At 38.3% G+C, this 20,289-nt stretch overlaps 1 protein-coding gene across 3 annotated transcripts in view; it reads left to right on the forward strand.

The window, feature by feature from the left end:
* Positions 1-20,289, forward strand: part of VWA8 (von Willebrand factor A domain containing 8) — a 301,480-nt gene that overhangs the window by 275,257 nt on the left and 5,934 nt on the right. For all 3 annotated transcript variants that reach the window (XM_038402763.2, XM_038402782.2, XM_043504544.1), the window contains 4 exons: positions 3,546-3,671; positions 5,283-5,441; positions 17,545-17,643; positions 19,495-19,733. In XM_038402763.2, the coding sequence (XP_038258691.2) occupies positions 3,546-3,671; positions 5,283-5,441; positions 17,545-17,643; positions 19,495-19,733 (623 nt within the window). The remainder of the gene's footprint in view (positions 1-3,545; positions 3,672-5,282; positions 5,442-17,544; positions 17,644-19,494; positions 19,734-20,289) is intronic.

Below are 20,289 nucleotides of genomic sequence, written 5' to 3' on the forward strand. Positions count from 1 at the left end.
AGTTTTCAGGCACAGTTTGCTCTTTCTATTTTAGCAGCATCACATGCATTTGCAAAATATATTGAAAACACTTTGGTGTGGTTTGGTTTTGCTTTTACTTTATAGATAGAATAGGAACTGTATGCAATTCTACGTGGAAGGGATAGTCATTGAATATTCTAAATAATTTAGCAATGTTTTGGAGAAGAAACTAGTTCAAATTTTAGCAGGAAAAGAATGTCAACTTGTTTTTCCCTTAAGATGTTTACAACTCAAATACTTTTAATTAATGCATAATCAGAATAGCAAACATACTTCAAGAAGAAGCTATCATCACTTGAAACACATTTCTGAAAATGACTAAGAGAGTAGAAGGAGTGTGTGAACCATGCCGCTAGTCAAAACATTTTCTTTCCACATATCTTTTCCTTCCGTAGTGAATATCCTCAAAGCTATAACTTTGTCAATGTAAACAATAACTAAACTAATTAAGAATATGCTCAGTGAAGCTGAAACTTTATTGCCTTCTGCTGTTTTTCCCTTGCTGTTGACCAAGAGGAAGTAGATCACAAATATTTGAAAGAACAGCAGTCCTCAGAACTGGGTGTGTTAAAGACCCATCCATACTCATAGTCAATGCTGTGAATAAAATGTTATCTCAGCCCATTTTACTGTTCTTTTCACGTTTGTGTGTCTCTGTGTGAGACAGGGCAAACTGGCCATCACTTTTGAAATTTTTATAGGGTGTGTATATATCATCTGGAAGTTAATACAGTCAGAAAAGGAACCAAGGCAGAATGACAGACTGCAAACTTATTGACCTAAGGCTACATCAGAGGAAGATGAGACTTCCACTTTGAATTGCTTTATGAATCAGAAAAGATGCCCAAATCATTTGCTTTGCAGATTTCCTCATATTCCTCTCTGCTCCTGAAGTGGAAATAGATCTTGTAGAATGAGCTCTTAAATAAGAAGGATGATTTCTGCCCATTCTCATACAAGATTCACAACCGCTTCCCCAAGATTCATATGAAGATGGTGGCTTTCGCAGTCCTTGCCCATCTGGGAAATAAGACACCTGTTTCCATCAGTTGTTCCACTATGAAATTCAGTATCCAGTTGGCTATGTGGGCTTGAAGTGGAAGGTGAGGTTTTCTCACTGCCTGGAGAACCTAGAAATCTGTGTGTTAAACTAAATCTCTTTTCCAGAGTGTAAACAGAAGACTTCTAACAAAGACACCTGGACATATAAGGCTTTAGAGCTCAGACCTTTAATGAATCCATCAATTAAGAACCAAAAGTAGGTTTTGCTAGAACTGATTTCAAACTGAGGACATGTTCAGAACACCTACATTTGAACACATGCCAGAGGCAGTGAGCTGGGATGTAGAATTTTTGTGGACTGTAGTGGGTCATCAAATAGCTGTCCACAGTGTACAAAGTTCCAGAGATCTGTCCTCTCAAATTCTAGGCATGCATCTTGAACTTCTCTGGGATTGGCAAAACATGGTCCCTGCTTCAGAAGATTTCTGATGAGAGGTAATTTCAAAGGAAGACAAACTGACATTTCTAACAGTTGAAAGAACCAGGATCTGTGAGGACAATGAGAGACCATTAAGAGGACACTTAAGCCCTGTTGTCCTCATAATCATGTGACTCCAGGAGCACTAGCAAAGATCTATAATACCTACGCCTTAATCCAGTCCCACTGATGTTTAATTTACAGGAAAGGAGTATAATGTCCAACTTCTCGTAGGTTGGGAGACAGACACACACAAACCATCCCATTTCACTCCCAAATAATTCTCTCTTTCCATGAAAATCTCAGCTGTACTGACAGGACCAGTGGGTTAAAGTGGAGATCCTGTGAATCCGACCATACATTAAGTGAAACATGAAATCCACACTCAGCAAATAAACTGTGCTATCTTCAAATGGACCCTATGACATGCAAGTCATTGTGAAACAATCCTTGTTCTTATATTATTATTAACATTATTTTTGTCTAAGCACCCAATTCCTCAGAGCTTACTTCAGTGGGAGTATTACTAGCGTATGGACTTCAGGATTTAGCTGTAGAGAATGGTACATCAGTATTAACAGTCAGTGCACAAACAACCATGGTTGCAAAAAGTGCATAGTCTGAGAATCATAGAATATCAGGGTTGGAAGGGACCTCAGGAGGTCATCTAGTCCAACCCCCTGCTCAAAGCAGGACTAATCCCCAAGTAAATCATCCCAGCCAGGACTTTGTCAAGCCTGACCTTAAAAACTTCTAAGGAAGGAGATTCTACCACCTCCCTAGGTAACCCATTCCAGTGCTTCATCACCCTCCTAGTGAAAAAGCTTTTCCTAATATCCAACCCCACTGCAACTTGAGACCATTATTACTCTTTATTCTGTCATCTGATGCCACTGAGAACATCCATCCTCTTTGGAACCCCCTTTCAGGTAGTTTAAAGCAGCTATCAAATCCCCCCTCATTCTTCTTTTCTGCAGACTAAATAATTCCAGTTCCCTCAGCCTCTCCTCATAAGTCATGTGTTCCAGCCCCCTAATCGTTTTTGTTGCCCTCCGCTGGACTCTTTCAAATTTTTCCACATCCTTCTTGTAGTGTGGGGCCCAAAACAGTACTCCAGATGAGGCCTCACAAATGCCGAATAGAGGGGAATGATCAAGTCCCTGAATCTGCTGGCAATGGTCCTAGTTATATAGCCTAAAATGCTGTTAGCATTTCTTGATTTCATTGTTAGCATTTCTTGATTATTACTATTTGCAATGTTTTGATTGTAAATTGCATACCAGATTATTATGAATGCTGTTATAAAAGGAACTACTCATACTCCATTACATAAAAACAACGAGGAGTCCGGTGGCACCTTAAAGACTAACCGATTTATTAGGACATAAGCTTTTGTGGGTAAAAAACCCACCTCAAACGCACCATGCATCTGTCTCCATGCATCTGAAGAAGTGGGTTTTTTACCCACGAAAGCTTATGTCCTAATAAATCTTTTAGTCTTTAAGGTGCTACCGAACTCCTCGTTGTTTTTGTGGATACAGACTAACACGGCTACTCCTCTGATACTTGAGTCCATTACATAGGGTTCTCCTTCAGTGTCAGTATTTTTACGTAATACTGTTGAGTTTTGCCTCTGTTTTAGTCATCCAATACATTTTCTCACAATACCTGGGTGGAAAACACTTCTGTTGTGCCTGTCCCTCTAGCTTTATGGATTTCTGCATAGATTCATTTGTGTACTATTTTCCAACATATCTGCAATTAAAATGCAAAGATTACATGGTCCATATTTCAAATTCTGTATGTGAACAGGCTTAGAAGTGACAAAAATTGTGGGGAAAAATATATTCTTTGTCAGCAATAATTAGTCTCTCAGCAAGAGAGACCAGGCATTGATGAAAATGTGTTCAGATTTCACCAACTTGTGCCAGAGCTGGCACATAATTACAAAGAAAACCCATATTTGTGTCATGTTCTGTATCTCTTAAACAGTATAAAATGTTCCAGCAGCACTGAATGAATTAAGGATGCTTTTCTCTTGTAGGCCAAAGGTAAGGAAAGACAATGGTTGAGACACCAAGCTATTGGAGAGCTAGATGATGCCAAAATAATTGATGGACTAACAGGAGAAAAAGCCATTTATAAACGACGGGGAGAGCTTGAGCCAGAAGTAAGTATTCCATAACTAATGGGTGCAGCTAGCGAGTTTATTAGTTCCTTGAGCTCCATTATGCTAGCCTAGTAAAGATGGTTAACAAGTTCAAATAAAATGAAATGACTATCACATCTTTCCTCACTAACACACTTTATCATGATATAAGAAAACTTGCAGCACTCAGGTTTTCGGATTTGCCAATTAACAATTCTAATATAAAATTAATGAGAAAATGAGTGAATAATTAAAATCTAAATAAAAGCTTTTAAAAATCTACTATTTTATGATTACTCATCATTTTGGATCTGACTCATCTTGTCAGAAAATTTTTTTGTTAGAATTATATGAGTCTTTGAAAGTGAAACCAGTTGACACACACCAACAAAGCAACTTTAAGGGTAGTTGTCTTAATCATCATTATATTGTAATAGGCAGATTTAATATAGCAGATTATTTTTAATTTTAATTTTTAAGTTTTACACATGAAGGAATTTTATTTTGCAAACAATCATTTAGAACATAATTTCTTCTCAGTAGCTAAATACATATTTGATACAACTCTCTCTAAATTATTTTTCATGCTACATGGTCTCACTATTTGTTGTTTTGAACAGCTTATGCAGCCTAGCTATCCTAAATAAGAGCTCAGTAAGGGAAAAGCTATAATATCCTAATTTCCAGTACTCTTCAAAGTGCTGGTTTTGTATTTTTCAATACATTATAAAAAGAGCAGGGAAAAGGCTAAGGAGGCAATTTTACATTTTTAATTAAAATATATAAACATGGGCTTCAGTGGGATGGGGGTGGAGTTGATATTGCAGTCCTTTACATTAATAATAAAAAGAAGAAACTAAACCAAAAATTATCAAATGCTAATGATAATTAGCTGAATGAAAGAGAAATATTTGGAAATCAGTTACAGATAAAGAAACATTTTAAATATTTGTTTTTTTGCCAGACCATCTTTTAATAACCTTTCATTTGAATCCAGAGTTGTCTCATTGTATATGGGATAAAATACCTTTCCAGAACCTAGTATGACAGAAATTGTTAAAACAGACATTGAAGGGGGAGGGGGAAGTGGGAGTGGGGAAAGCTTTACAGTCAGAATGTACAAAATTGAGGAGTTAATCAGAAAAAGACTTCACACATTTTTAGAAAGGTATTAACTTCAACAGACAAACTTTACAATCTTATAGGAGTCCCCTTTAGTACCATAATTCAAGGAGGCACTACCCTTACATCGCTTGGCAGAAACTGGATTTTTGAGATTCCTTTTATGGTAATAAAATGTTATTAATTAGAAATATAGCAACAAAGGTATTTTCCCTATAAATGTGTGGAGTCGTCGTATTTTTTTTCCAGCCATTGAGTATATAAAACAGAGAAAGAAAGAGACTGGATTCAGGTATCTAAAATAAATTTTTCTCAACTATTAATCAGAAAAATTCAAATAATTTCACCTTTTTTAAAAATAACCTGAACTTGCTAGAGAGAGATTGCCTGAGTTTTTTGTTGTCTCGTGTTTTGGAAAAGTGTGTGAGAACTCCTTTTAAAGTGTGTTGTTCTTATCAAAACTGTAGCTTTCCCAATCGTAAAGTTCTTTCTGGTTTTTTTCTCTCATAGCTTGGGAGCCCTCAGCAGAAGCCTAAGCGTCTGCGCCTGGTAGTGGATGTTTCTGGCAGCATGTATCGCTTTAACGGGGTAGATGGTCGACTAGAGCGTTCCATGGAGGCTGTCTGCATGGTCATGGAAGCTTTTGAGAATTACGAGCACAAGTTTAAGGTAACTATAGCTGGGCCAGGAGTTTAGTGGTAATGAGTACTTGCACAGGCTGCGTACAGGCAGTGGAAAAAAGTATTTCATTACTCTGTCTAGCCAAAGAGTATTATTCATGCATGTAAGGAAATATAGACTTAATTAAATCTGTTGCTAGCAGCCTGAAAATAATACCAGCCCCTGGATAGAAAGCATTGAACACTATGAGTGCAGATTATGATTCAGTTTATGAAACATTCTTTTTTTAAAAAAAGCCTATAAGCCTATAAAACACAGGGACATGAGCTCAATTCACACACAAGCATGACTAGACTTTGTTGGTGACCAGAGCTCAAACACCCATGCATACATGCTGGAAGAAGAACCAGGTCCTTCCCCTCTGCTACATTCACCATTGTTTCCAATCCTCCTATGATGATATGAACATAAGAAAAGTGGCTATTTCTCACACTGACCGGTATAAGACCCAAACCTTATTTCAGATAACTCATAAGGGAAATAAAAATTAGGTTTATGCCCTCCTCCCTTTTTCTTCTCTATGATATATAAATATGGCCTGAAAGGTTTTCTTAACTTTAGAAATAAGGATGCCAGGTCTGGAGTTCCCGGTTTTGCTGGAGGTCATTCTTGGAGAACCAAAGCATGAGAGTTCAGCCCTTAGTTGAAAGGGTACAGGTGTTGGATATTTAGTAAAGACCTTTCTTCCATCTATTCAGGCATATTACTTAAAATAGATGTTAATCAAAACAAAATATGAAAATTTTTAAATAGAATGAATAAAAATCCTGTCCTTATCTTAGTCAATCCATTTTTATTTACATATTGGCTTGGCAGAATTCAGTTTTTTTAAAATTTTGACAGATTCAGTGTTTATTTTTATGCATTTTTTCTATTTTTATCTATTTAAATTTTAACAGTTCTGTGAAGTTATGGGTGTCAGAAAACAGGGGAATCGGAAAATAATTATTTATGACAGATACTGAGATTTGAGAAGGTAAAGCCTTATAACCATTAAAACACAAATTGTCAACATCACATGTCAAAATATACAATGTAAATATCCTAATAAGTTCTCAAACAGCATTTTTCTTTAAATGACTGCTTCTTGGAGCAGCTGGTACAGGAAACCCACAAGGAGAGAGGCAACTCTCGATCTTGTCCTGAGTGGAGTGCAGTGTCTGGTCCAAGAAGTAACTATAACAGGACCGCTTGGAAATAGTGACCATAATATAATAACATTTAACATTCCTGTGGAGGGAAGAACACCTCAACAGCCCAACACTATAGCATTTAATTTCAGAAAGGGGAACTATGGAAAAATGAGGAGGTTAGTTAAATAGAAATTAAAAGGTACAGTGACTAGAGTGAAATCCCTGCAAGCTGCATGGACACTTTTCAAAGACACCATAATAAAGGCTCAACTTAATGTATACCCCAAATTAAAAAACACAGTAAAAGAACAAAAAAAGAGCCACCGTGGCTTTACAACCATGTAAAAGAAGCACTGAGAGATAAAAAGGCATCTTTTAAAAAGTGGAAGTCAAATCCTAGTGAGGTAAATAGAAAGGAGCATAAACACTGCCAAATTAAATGTAAAAATGTAATAAGAAAAGCCAAAAAGGAGTTTGAAGAACAGCTAGCCGAAGGTTCAAAAGGTAATAACAAAATGGTTTTTAAGTACATCAGAAGCAGGAAGCCTGCTAAACAACCAGTGGGACCCTTGAACAATCGAAATACAAAAGGAGCACTTAAAGATGATAAAGTCATTGCAGAGAAACTAAATTAATTCTTTGCTTCAGTCTTCACGGCTGAGGATGTTAGGGAGATTCCCAAACCTGAGCCATCTTTTCTAGGTGACAAATCTGAGGAATTGTCACAGATTGAAGTGCCGCTAGAGGAGGTTTTGGAATTAATTGAGAAACTTAACAGTAGCAAGTCACTGGAACCAGATGGCATTCACCCAAGAGTTCTGAAAGAACTCAAATGTGAAATTGCGGAACTATTAACTATGGTTTGTAACCTATCCTTTAAATCAGCTACTGTACCCAATGACTGGAAGATAGCTAATGTAACGCCAATATTTAAGAAGGGCTCTAGAGGTGATCCTGGCAATTACAGACCGGTAAGTCTAATGTCAGTACCGAGCAAATTAGTTGAAACAATAGTAAAGAATAAAATTGTCAGACATATAGAAGAACATAAATTGTTGCGCAAAAGTCAACATGGTTTCTGTAAACGGAGATCATGTCTTACTAATCTATTAGAGTTCTTTGAGGGGGTCAACAAATATGTGGACAAGGGGGATCCAGTGGACATAGTGTACTTAGATTTCCAGAAAAGCCTTTGACAAGGTCCCTCACCAAAGTCTCTTAAGTAAATTAAGTTGTCATGGGACAAGAGGAAAGATCCTTTCATGGATTGAGAACTGATTAAAAGACAGGGAACAAAGGGTAGGAATAAATGGTAAATTTTTAGAATGGAGAGGGGTAACTAGTGGTGTTCCCCAAGGATCAGTCCTAGGACCAATCCTATTCAACTTATTCATAAATGATCTGGAAAAGGGGGTAAAGAGTGAGGTGGCAAAGTTTGCAGATGATACTAAACTGCTCAAGATAGTTAAAACCAAAGCAGACTGTGAAGAACTTCAAAAAGATCTCACAAAACTAAGTGATTGGGCAACAAAATGGCAAATGAAATGTAATGTGGATAAATGTAAAGTAATGCACATTGAAAAAAATAACTCCAACTATACATACAATATGATGGGGGCTAATTTAGCTACAACTAATCAGGAGAAAGATCTTGGAGTCATCGTGCATAGTTCTCTGAAGACGGCCACGCAGTATGCAGTGGCCGTCGAAAAACCAAATGGGATGTTAGGAATCATTAAAAAAGGGATAGAGGATAAGAAAAAGAATATCTTATTGCCCTTATATAAATCCATGGTGTGCCCACATCTTGAATATGTGTATAGATGTGTCAAAAAAGATATGCTGGCATTAGAAAAGGTTCAGAGAAGGGCAACTAAAATGATTAGGGGTTTGGAACGGGTCCCATATGAGGAGAGATTAAAGAGACAAGGACTTTTCAGCTTGGAAAAGAGGAGACTAAGGGGGGATATGATAGAGGTATATAAAATCATGAGTGGTGTGGAGAAAGTGAATAAGGAAAAGTTATTTACTTGTTCCCATAATATAAGAACTAGGGGCCACCAAATTAAATTAATGGGCAGCAGGTTTAAAACAAATAAAAGGAAGTTCTTCTTCACTCAGCACACAGTCAGCCTGTGGAACTCCTTGCCTGAGGAGGTTGTGAAGGCTAGGACTATAACAGGGTTTAAAAGAGAACTGGATAAATTCATAGAGGTTAAGTCCATTAATGGCTATTAGCCAGGATGGGTAAGGAATGGTGTCCCTAGCCTGTGTTTGTCAGAGGATGGAGATGGATGGCAGGAGATCACTAGATCATTCCTATTAGGTTCACTCCCTCTGGAGCACCTGGCATTGGCCACTGTCACTAGATAGGATACTGGGCTGGATGGACCTTTGTTCTGACCCAGTATGACCATTCTTATGTTCTTATTTTGCCCATCCATAAATTTAAGTTACAATCAAAGGAAATAATGTGCAGTGGGTTTGTGTGTGTATGGTGAAATTGACATTTATGACATTTACCCATAAAAATCAACTCCTTCTAAGCCTATTTACATAGCTTCTCTGGTGGCATAAGCTTACCAGTCTTACATAGCGTCTTCTGGGAAATGACAAAACAAGATTTGAATTTCTGATGTAAGAAACAAGGAAAAACAAACTTTCAGGCCTTCATTAATCAAAGTAAAGAAATTTTGAAAAGACAAAGCCTATTTTTTCCTTTGCTGGTTACCCTTAAACCCTGAGTTGCAAATGTCTTCAATTTAAGGATCCAGAATTTTTTTCTTTGTTCCAGTTTTTGTTGCCATCTCCTCTAAATTTTGGTACTTGGTCAGTTCCCTTATATCAGAAGAAAAATATAAAATCATTGTTGGCAAAACAGATGACACAAGAATTGGTGGAGTGGTAAACAATGATAGGAGTAGGTCAGGTATGGAGAGCAATCATCTGGATCGCTTGGTAAGGTGGGCTCATTTAATACAGCCAAATGCAAGGCCATACATCTAGGAACAACAAATGTAGGTCACACTTACATGATAGTAGTCAGTGTCCTGGAAAGCAGGAACATGGAAAAGGATTTAGGGTAATGGTAGTTAGCCAACTAAATATGAATTCTCAATGCAGTGCTCTAGCTAAAAGGACAAACACCATCACTGAATGCATAAACAGAGGAATAACATATAGGAGTAGAGAGGTGGGATGACCTCTGTGTACAGCATTAGTGAGACTATTACTGGAATATTTTGTCAGTTCTGATGTCCACACTTCCAAAAATAGGAAAGGGTTCAGAAAAGAGCTACAAGAATGAGTACAGGGTCTGGAGAATGTTCCTGATAGTGAGAGATTTTAGAAGCTCAGTCATTTTATCCAAGAGAAGGTTAAGAGATCTACAAATGCCTATATGGAGAAGAGATTTCCGATAGTAGATGGCTTGTTATCATCAGTTTGCAACCATTGGATTTTGTTACACCTTTTTCTACTAGATTAGACAAATTCAGACTACAAATAAAGTGCACATTTTTAAGAGTGAGAGCAATAAATCATTGAAACAACTTCCCAAGGCATATGTTGGATTTTCTGTCTCCTGAAGTCTAGATTTAAAGGCTGGATGTCTTTCTAAAACATAGGCTGTAGCTCAAACAGAAATAATGGTGCCTTGGTGCAGATATTACTGGACAAGGTTTTATAACCTCTGCTATGCAAGAAGTCCGACTAGATGATTGCAATGCTGTCTTCTGGCCTCAAAAATCTCAAATTCCTCTCTGTGGGTTACAGATCATCACATCGTATTCAGAAATAATTTCAGTTGGCTGGGCATGTCCCCTAATGGCATAGGTCAAACCACATATTTGGCCATATAAGTAGTTAAAAGTGTAGTTAATTGTAGTATTAGTCACACTTTTAACAACCAACTTAATGGTTATAAAAACAGTCACACAAAAATGGAACACAGTTATTAGTTGTGACAATTGCCACTCTCGTAAAGAACTGCAAGGCTCATTTTATACTTAACATAATAGTGGTGGATAGGATATTGGAAATTTGTGGCACACCAAAGAAGCATTCTCCTCTTCCATTATGTCTGCTGCACTTAAGTTGGACCTTAGCTCAGTTCTCCCGTGCATCAGATCTCTGTTCAGTACAAGAGAATAGAGGTGGTGTCAGGGAGCTAGATATAGCTCCCTGATTCTGCCCCAACTGGACCCATCTTGAATTAGAGGAGCTCTTATCTGGGGCAAGTGAGATACTATTCTTTCTCCATTTCTCTCTCTGCTGCTTCATAAGGACTAGACACAATTGGAGCATAAGGTCTGCAGAAGACCAGTGTCATCACCAGTGCTGTTCTCTCCAAAGTTAGCAATAAGGGGAAATGGCCTCACATTGCACTGACCAGCAGAGTTGACCCAAATGGGCAATGGGGGAGCCTTGGACCCATGAAATTGTAGGGCAGTGGGTGCACCCAGCCACAGTTGAGCTAACTATGCTTCCCCCATACATACTATCATTTTATCTCTTCCATGAGACAAAGGTTTCCTTGTTATCTTATCAGACTAGTCTTTAGAGTGTTTGGGAATTGTAGCCTGAGTTACTAATTACATGATAAATGAAGTAGACTCACAGTTTTTTCTCTCTGCTACTTTACTTCTCTAGAGGCAAGAGTTAAATGGCCTTCATTCTTTTCTCTTCTCTCTTATCCCTCCACCTTTCCCCACACCCTTCCCATAACTTGGTTTGACAGAATTTGTTGACCTTCAGAGATACTTGCTGATACCTCTTCTTGTTGTAGACTAATGCAATGGTTTTCAGACCTGTGATCCCTGGGCCCCTGGGGGTTCACAGACTGTCTAAGATTTCCAAAGGGATCCCCACCTCCAACTGAAATTTTTTAGGGGTCTGCAAATGAAAAAAGGTTGAAAACCACTGGATTAACCTCTCAGAGGAGCAGCCATTTGAGAGCAGATTTTAGGAGTGTCTGGTGGATCTGTGAAGCAGCAGTATAAGCAAAATGTTCAAAACTGATTACATATTGAAATTCTCTGCTCCTGTTATTAAAGTTCTATTTTTGACTGCTTAAAACCACTCCCCAGCCTGTGCCCACTTTTTGTTCTTGTGCTTTAATTAGTTCTCTGCTGAAAAGGGGACTGAATCAGGGAACTTTTTTCCCTTTCTCAAATACATATATATTATCCTTTTGGTCATCATCCCATGAGACAAGGATTTCCTTGTTGTCAGATTAGTCTTTAGGCCTGACATATTGATTACATAATACATGAAGTAGACTCACTTTTTTTTTTATCTGCTACTTCATTTATCGAGGGGCAAGAACTAAAAATGCACAGTGTGGTTGCTCCAAGACAGACAATATGGTAGTGATCCATTTAAGGTTAGAAGAGTGACAATGGACATTTTTTGTCTGTCTGTTCACCTTTATGCCCAAGGTGGCTATTTGTTTCCAGTTCTCATAGGGACAACCTTGTTCAGAGAGGAAGAGAAGGGAGATTCTTTCTACAATCAGGGAATCAGTTGGTCTAAATCCATCTTTTAAATTCCTCCTCCAAAATCGCCTCTTCCATGCATCTCACAAGGGCTTAGGCTCTAACTCAACATATTAAAGGTGTGGGAGAGAGGAGAATGAAGCTCTAAAACTGAACCTTCTTCCAAGTCTCTCAGTTCATTCTGTGCTGTCTATTTAGATTCTAAGTTTCTTGGGGAAGGTAACATGCATCGTTCTCTGTCCAATTGTCCTGTAAGTGGCTGAGCTCCTTGTTGGCGTTTAATAAATGTTACTACCGTTGCTAACTGTGTAGTACTCCAGGAGGTCACATTTTTAAAAGCCACTCCTAAATCATGCATGCAAAAGGTGCACCTGCATATCCATCTACCCTTTTCACATGTGCAAATGCCAGGATACACATTATAATAGCAGTCATTTTGCAGATTTGAAATTATTACAGCATCTTTTCTAGTGTTGTCCATTACACGCTGAACCTATTTGAAAATGCAATAGCTCCTAAGATGGACGTTAGTTCTGTGCTTTACATAAAGTACAAAGTCTTATGGTTTTAGATCAAGAGCCATAACTCTGTTATTAGACTATGCAGCAAAGGTTTTATGAGGGTTTCAAAAAACTTCAGAAATGGTTCCATGAACTGCAAGCTATATAATTGTTGGGAAATTCCTTAAGTTTTTGATTTATAGTGATATTAAAAGGGAGCATTACACATTTATATACACAATTCAGGAGGCCACAGCTGAGAAGCTGACGTTAGAGGCAGTGCCATTTAAGTGGAAGAGGGAAAAGTAGAAAAGTTCTGTAATGCTTGGCAGCATAATTTCTTTTTTAAAGTCAAGCGGGTGGCAGGCTAAATAAAAATATTAAAGGGTATATTTAGTGTTGTCCAGAACTGGAGGGAATTTGGAAGAGCTGGTATTCCTTCCAACAAAAGCCTGTCTGATTTGTAATACATTTTCCATTCAACAAACATGGCCTTTCATTTTTCCTTACTGCTTTGAAAAAAGCAACATCTTTGTGCAGAGTGTGGTAGCAGCAGTGGAAGATGACATTTTTCTCATTTCACGCACACTTTCTGAATTGCACAGTAGCAACAACACAGTATGTGTTGTATTTAATAGCAGAATGAACTTTTACTAACTTCTGAAGAAAAGTAATGAACTAAAAGATGATATTTAGGGAGACTTGTGTTTTGCAGTTTGTATACCCAGAGGTTTAATAGAGCAAAATCTTTCACAGAGCATCTGATGGTATTAGAAAATTCAGCACCAAGTAGTGCAATAATCAGTTAAGTCAATGAAGCTTGCACCAATTTAAGCATTACTGGGCTATTTGATTTGTGCTGTAACACACATGGGCTGTAAGTCAGCTTTAAACAGACATAAGAACGGCCATACTGGGTCAGACTAATAGTCCATCTAGCACAGTATACTATATTCCCACAGTGGGCAATGCCAGTTGCTTAAGAGGAGATGAACAGAACAGGAAGTCATCAAGTGACCCATCCTCTGTCACCCATTCCCAGCTTCTTGCAAACAGAGGCTAGGAATACTTCAGAGCATCCCTGCCCATCCTGGCTAATAGCCATTGATGGACCTATCCTCCAGGAATTTATCTAGTTCTTTTTTTAACCTTGTTATAGTCTTGGCCTTCACAACATCCTCTGGCAAAGAGTTCCACAGGTTGATTGTGTGTTGTATGAAGAAATACTTCCTTTTGTTTGTTTTAAATCTGCTTCCTATTAATTTAATTTAGTGGCTCTTGGTTCTAGTATTATGAGAAGGAGTGAACAACGCTTCTCTGTTCTTCTTGTCCACACTAGTCATGATTTTATAGACCTCTATCATATCCCCCCCCTTACTCATCTTTTTTCCAAGCCAAAAATTCCCATCCTCTTATTAATCTCTCCTCATGTAGAAGCTGTTCCATCCTCCTAATCATTTAAATGCCTCTGCATATTGAGTGGATGTTTTCAGAGAACTATCTACAATGACTCCAAGATCTCTTTCTTGAGTGACAAAAGCTAATTTAGACCCTATCATTTTATATGTACAGTTGGGATTATGTTTTCCAATGTGCATTACTTTGCATTTATCAACACTGAATTTCGTCTGCCATTTTGTTGCCTAGACATCCAGTTTTGTGAGATCCCTTTGTAGCTCTTCACAGTCTGCTTTGAACTTAACTATCTTGAGTAGTTTTGTATCATCTGCAAATTTTGCCACCTCCCTGTTTACCCCTTTTCCAGATCTTTTATGAATATGTTGAATAGTACTGGTAGCCTTGGGGGACACTACTATTTACCTCTCTCCATTGTGAAAACTGACCATTTATTCCTACCCTTTGTTTCCTATCTTTTAACTGATTATTGATCCATAAGAGGACTTTTCCTCTGATCCCATAACAGCTTCCTTTGCTTAAGAGCTATTGGTGAGGGATCTTGTCAAAGGCTTTCTGAAAATCTAAGTACACTTTATCCACTGGATCCCCCTTGTCCACATGCTTGTTGACCCCCTCAAAAAAATCTAGTAGATTGGTGAGGAATGATTTCCCTTTACAAAAACCATGTTCACTCTTCCCCAATAAATCGTGTTCATCTATGTGTCTGATAATTCTGTTTTTTACTATAGTTTCAACCAATTTGCATGGTACTGCAGTTAGGCTTACTGGCCTGGAATTGTCGGAATCACCTCTGGAGTCTTTTTTTTTAAAATCGGTATCACATTAGCTATCCTCCAGCCATCTGGTACAGAAGCTGATTTAAATGATAGGTTACATACCACAGTTAGTAGTTCTGCAATTTCACATTTGAGTTCCTTCAGAACTCTTGGGTGAATACCATCTGGTCCTGGTGACTTATTACTATTTAGTTAATCAATTTGTTCCAAAACCTCCTCTACTGACACCTCAAGCTGGGACAGTTCCTCAAATTTGCAAAGTTTGGAAATCTCCCTCACATCCTCAGCCATGAAGACTGATGCAAAGAATTCATTTAGTTTCTCCACAATTGCCTTATCTCTCTTGAGTGCTCCTTTAGCATCTCAATCGTCCAGTGGCCCCATTGGTTGTTCAGCAGGCTTCCCTGCTTCTGATGTACTTAAACATTTTTTGCTGTTACTTTTTGAGTCTTTGGCTAGCTGTTCTTCAAATTCTTTTTTGGCCTTCCTAATTATATTTTTATACTTCATTTGCCAGAGTTTATGCTCCTTTCTATTTTCCTCATTAGGATTTAACTTCCACTTTTTAAAAGATGTCTTTTTGCCTCTAACTGCTTCTTTTACTTTTGTTGTTTAGCCAGAATGGCACTTTATGGGTCCTCTTACTATGTTTTTAAATTTGGGATATACATTTAAATTGAGTCTCTCTTATGGTGTCTTTAAAAAGTTTCCATGCAGCTTGCAGGGATTTCACTTTTGGCACTGTACCTTTACATTTCTGTTTAACTAATGGCCTCATTTTTGTGTAGGTTCCCTTTCTGAAATTAATTGCTACCATGGTGGGCTGCTTTGGTGTTCCCCCTCCCCCCAGAGATGCTATATTTTATTATGTAGAGTCACTATTACCAAGTGGGTCAGCTATATTCACCTCTTGGACCAGATCCTGTGTTCTACTTAAGCCTAAATCAAGAATTGCCTCTCTTCTTGTGGGTTCCAAGACTATCTGCTCCAAGAAGCAGTCATTTAAGGTGTCATGAAACTTTATCTCTGCATCCCATCCTGAGGTTACATGTACCCAGTCAATATGGGAATAGTTGATATCCCCCATTATTATTGATTTTTTTATGTTTATAATCTCTTTAATCTCCCTTGTGTGTGCAGCCATGTTTGTGAGGCTAATGTGTGAGGCTAACTTGCACTGTGTTAAAAAAAAAAAAAAAAACCCTCCACCAGGATCACACCCAAAGTTCTTAATTCTTACTTAATCTTTTTTCCCAACGGCATTCATGAGAAAAAGCATTGTCTGCTGCTAGACACTGAAAGATAAATAGAAGGCCAAGATGTTCTGCATTTGACTTCTGTTTATAAAAGTTATTTGGGAAGCTGCTTTCGTAAGCCTTTTTGTGCTAATGATTCTTAAAGTGTGAGACTAATAGCATTGATTAAGTCAGTCCTACTGTAGCCAGGTGCTCAAGCTTCCAAGTAGTTTTTCAGATACCTTTTCGCCTTGGCCTGCAGTTGCCCATAGACACTAGTCATGGACCTCTCTCATACAGGAATGAGAAGCATACCAAACTGTGACTTGGTTTTGTGACGTATGGACTAGGAGCTACTCAAAGCCTACTTTCACAAATCATCTAAATTCAAATTGAACCCAGTAGCTTCAGAGTGAAAGGCTCATTCATTATTGTCTTGTGCTAAGCAGCAGGGTGGTATTCCCAGGCAGCAAAATATGAAATACCCCCTTAAAGTTATGTGAGCATAAGCTTTCATGAGCTACAGCTCGATGAAGTGAGCTGTAGCTCATGAAAGCTTATGCTCAAATAAATTTGTTAGTCTCTAAGGTGCCACAAGTCCTCCTTTTCTTTTTGCAGATACAGACTAACATGGCTGCTACCCTGAAACCCTTAAAGTTGGTACGCTAACATCAGTGTCAGAACAGCCATCTGGGGAAGAAATCAGAAGGTCCAGATCCAAAGAGATAGTACATTATGAAAGAGTCATATGACCTTAAACTCAAGAGAACCTCATCTCTACACTTAATGGAATTTAGAAAGTAACCCATATTGTTTTGAACAAAATATATATAATTTTTGGAAGCGATACAGTATTGAATACTGAGCACTGTGCTTTCACCGTGTGACTGCATTACTGTACTGGATTTGTTCCTCCACTAAGCCCAAAGTATGCTGAATGCAATGCTATTATTATCATTATTAAAAATCAGAAAACATAATGGGGTTCTTGGAACTCACCCCTCTGGGTATTTCCAGCCATAGGTTTTGATCTAATGTGCAGACCTAAAATGTGAAGGATGGATTTTAAAAAATAGCATGTAACACTTTTTTTTTCAGATCACAGTGAGGTCACATAAACAGCTTTTCAAACATCAGAGCTACTCTTTAACAATCCACTTCTTGTGTGCGAGATTGCAGGGAGAAGAGAGTAAATTGTAACTCTACAGATAAAATGGGCAGTGTAAAAAACTAAGATTCTAATCTCACTTAACACCACTGTAAAACTGGTGGAATGAGTCAGAATCAGACCCAAGAAATTAATGAGTTACTGATGCTTATTTTCATTAGTTTGGGCAATTTTATCTTGCAAAAGTGTTTTAGTGGTAGTGAGAAATTGTGATCAATTCCTTTAAACTGATCATAAATGTAAACTGCAGTCAGTATTTATCTTTTAGTTAAAAGCAAATTGCCTTTGATCAGACCTCATGTCATTCTGAGTCAGCAGTCACTCCTTATTCTTAACAGATTACTCTTTAATTCTCTTTCCTGCAGTACGATATCGTTGGACATTCAGGAGATGGCTTCAACCTTGCATTGGTTGGGTGTGACAAAGTTCCCAAGAATAATAAACAAAGATTACAGATTATTAAGGTAAATCCTGTTAATAAATAGCTCTGGATAATCAAGGATTCTAAAATGCTGAGGATAAGTTCCTACAGGTCACAGAATACAAAAAGTAAAGAGAGGGAAGTTGCTGGAAGGGAGGCAAAGGAGGGATACGAGGAGTCATGTATGTAAAAACGAAGCTGGGGAAAAAACTTTTCGACTTTAAAAAACCTGTGCTATAGTAATAGAATAAGGATGCATCTCTTTGGGATCTATGTCCTAAACAGTCCATTAATGATTACAGGAAGTTCCATACACACTGATCAGTTGGTACAGCTATAATGGAAAGCTCTCTGTTAATAAAAATATTATTGTTAACATGTAGCCACTGATGAGTGAAACTCTGGGGGTGATCCTTAATATTTGTTTGTACAGTGCTTGGAAGCCGTAAAGTGCTGTAATAGCAGTAAGAGTATGTAAACTCCTAGATTGAAAAGGTGTTAAACCATCATTGCGAAGCAAACATGTACTGTCAATGTAATTAGGAAACCTTTGCTGCATCAAAGCAGCAGAAAATCTGAATATAACATAGAATTGAACTAATTAACAGAATGGCACTGTGGAACTGTATATTTTGTTTTCTAAATCAGTGTGTCTCTTATGAAGGGTTTTGTTTTGTTTGTTTTTTTCCCCCAGAAATAGGCAGTTTTATTAGACTAGGAGAACTGGGTTTTCCATTGACCAAACTCCCTAGTTTTTGTATAGGAAATGTCCTCCATATTCTCCATTGCAGAATTACACATTTCTCTCTTGTTTTGTAAACCATACGTTTAAATAATTTTAAAGTCTATATTGTCACCATGAGCGGGACTGGATTAACCAATGTTCACTTGTGGCACTTTCACAGAGCCCCACTGAAAGAGGTCCCTGACCACCAAACAAAAACAAAATTGGGTGTTGCAGCCACCTTGTGCACCAGATCACAATGTCACTCACTCAGATTTGGGGCAGACACTCCTCTGTTGTGATGGAGGAATGGCTGGGCCAGACCTGAGCAGTTCGGGGCCGTGTGCACGTGGGCCGGGAAAGGGGAGGGAGCAGATCTGGGAGACTGGGATTGAGAGGAGCTGCCCTCGCCTGGAATGGGAGCATTGAGTCGGAGGGCAGTGGTGAGGAGCTGGGGAGAGTTGTTGGTGGGCTATGGCGTAAGTGAAAAATTTTGGGGCCTGCGGAGTGGGATGCATGTTGGGGCTGCTGGGATGTGTGGGGGTTGCTGTCAGGATAAGTGGGGGGTGGTGAAGGGTTGTAGGTATAGGATAGGAGGGGCATTCAGGGGTCTGTGTGTGGGGTGGAGAGAGGGGCATTCTGCGTTTTGTGGCGGGGGGTGGCATATATGGGATGAAAGCACTTTAAGAAAGGTGGGGGGCCCCAATTTCCACAGTGTATAGGGCCACAAAATTCTTTAATCTGATCATGAGTCTTATATTTGGCAATAACACTTCATTCTGAAGTCCATTAGTTTAATATACATTATGAACAGATGGGATTTGGTCAAGGTATTCTCCCTCAGATCTATAGCAATGGGGAAACAATCTCCAGCCTACCATAGTGTTTTATTTCTTCACTCTCTAGTTCTGAAAGCCAAACTCCCACTGTGTGATTTTTCCAGTTCTGACATTGCAAATTGGATTTTAAGAATTTATGTTTGTATTGAGTGAAATGAATCCTAAAATGCTGCATATTCTCTAAAATCTGGAGCAGGATGCACATTAATAAATGTGTTTCACTTAATATGGCTTAGAAGAATGTTTGCTCCCTTTCATACCAACTAAAATGTGTGTTTTATTTGGAATAGTTCTCTCTATACATTTCCTTTTGGTTTTGTTGTGTACCCAGATAATGCACGCCCATGCTCAATTCTGTATGAGCGGAGACCATACTCTGGAAGGGACGGAGCATGCTGTTCGTGAAATTGCTAAAGAAGAGGCTGATGAATATTTTGTCATAGTTTTAAGCGATGCAAATCTTGAACGATATGGTATCCCACCAGCAAGATTTGCCCAAACATTGACCATCAACCCTCAAGTTAATGCTTTTGCCATATTCATAGGATCCTTAGGAGACCAGGCAGACAGGTAAATATTATTGCTGCTAGTCCCTGAAAAATACAGTGATTTGCCTTTTTCATGACTCTAAAGAGTGCTTTCAGAAAAAAGTATGTAGGTGCAATGACCAAGCAATAGTGTTCTGCTCTAAGTTACAGGTCAGTAAGATTTTATTCTTGTCCCATGTTGTTTGATGAGCAGTGGTGGCAGCATAGGCCTTATGCTACTTAACAGCAACTTTTTCCAGCCAAAAAGAAAAGGAGTACTTGTGGCACCTTAGACTCCTTTTCTTTTTGCGAATACAGACTAACACGGCTGCTACTCTTTTTCCAGACAATTCAAGACATTAGTGGCATCAAAAGGGTATCCATTCAGTTCTCTGGCTCCGAGACAGTGGCTTTCAAAGGCATAAATCCAGTACGGAATTAAGGTTTTGGCCACAAATCAGCACCCGAGGACTCTTTCCTAATGAGGGAGTTAAAAATACATGTATATAGTCTAACAACTAACTATATTTCTGAGATTATATATAGACATACACACACACATATATATACATATAGCCTATATCATAACTAGGGCCCTA

This window comes from Dermochelys coriacea, chromosome 1 (assembly GCF_009764565.3).
Source record: "Dermochelys coriacea isolate rDerCor1 chromosome 1, rDerCor1.pri.v4, whole genome shotgun sequence".
NCBI lineage: Eukaryota > Metazoa > Chordata > Testudines > Dermochelyidae > Dermochelys > Dermochelys coriacea.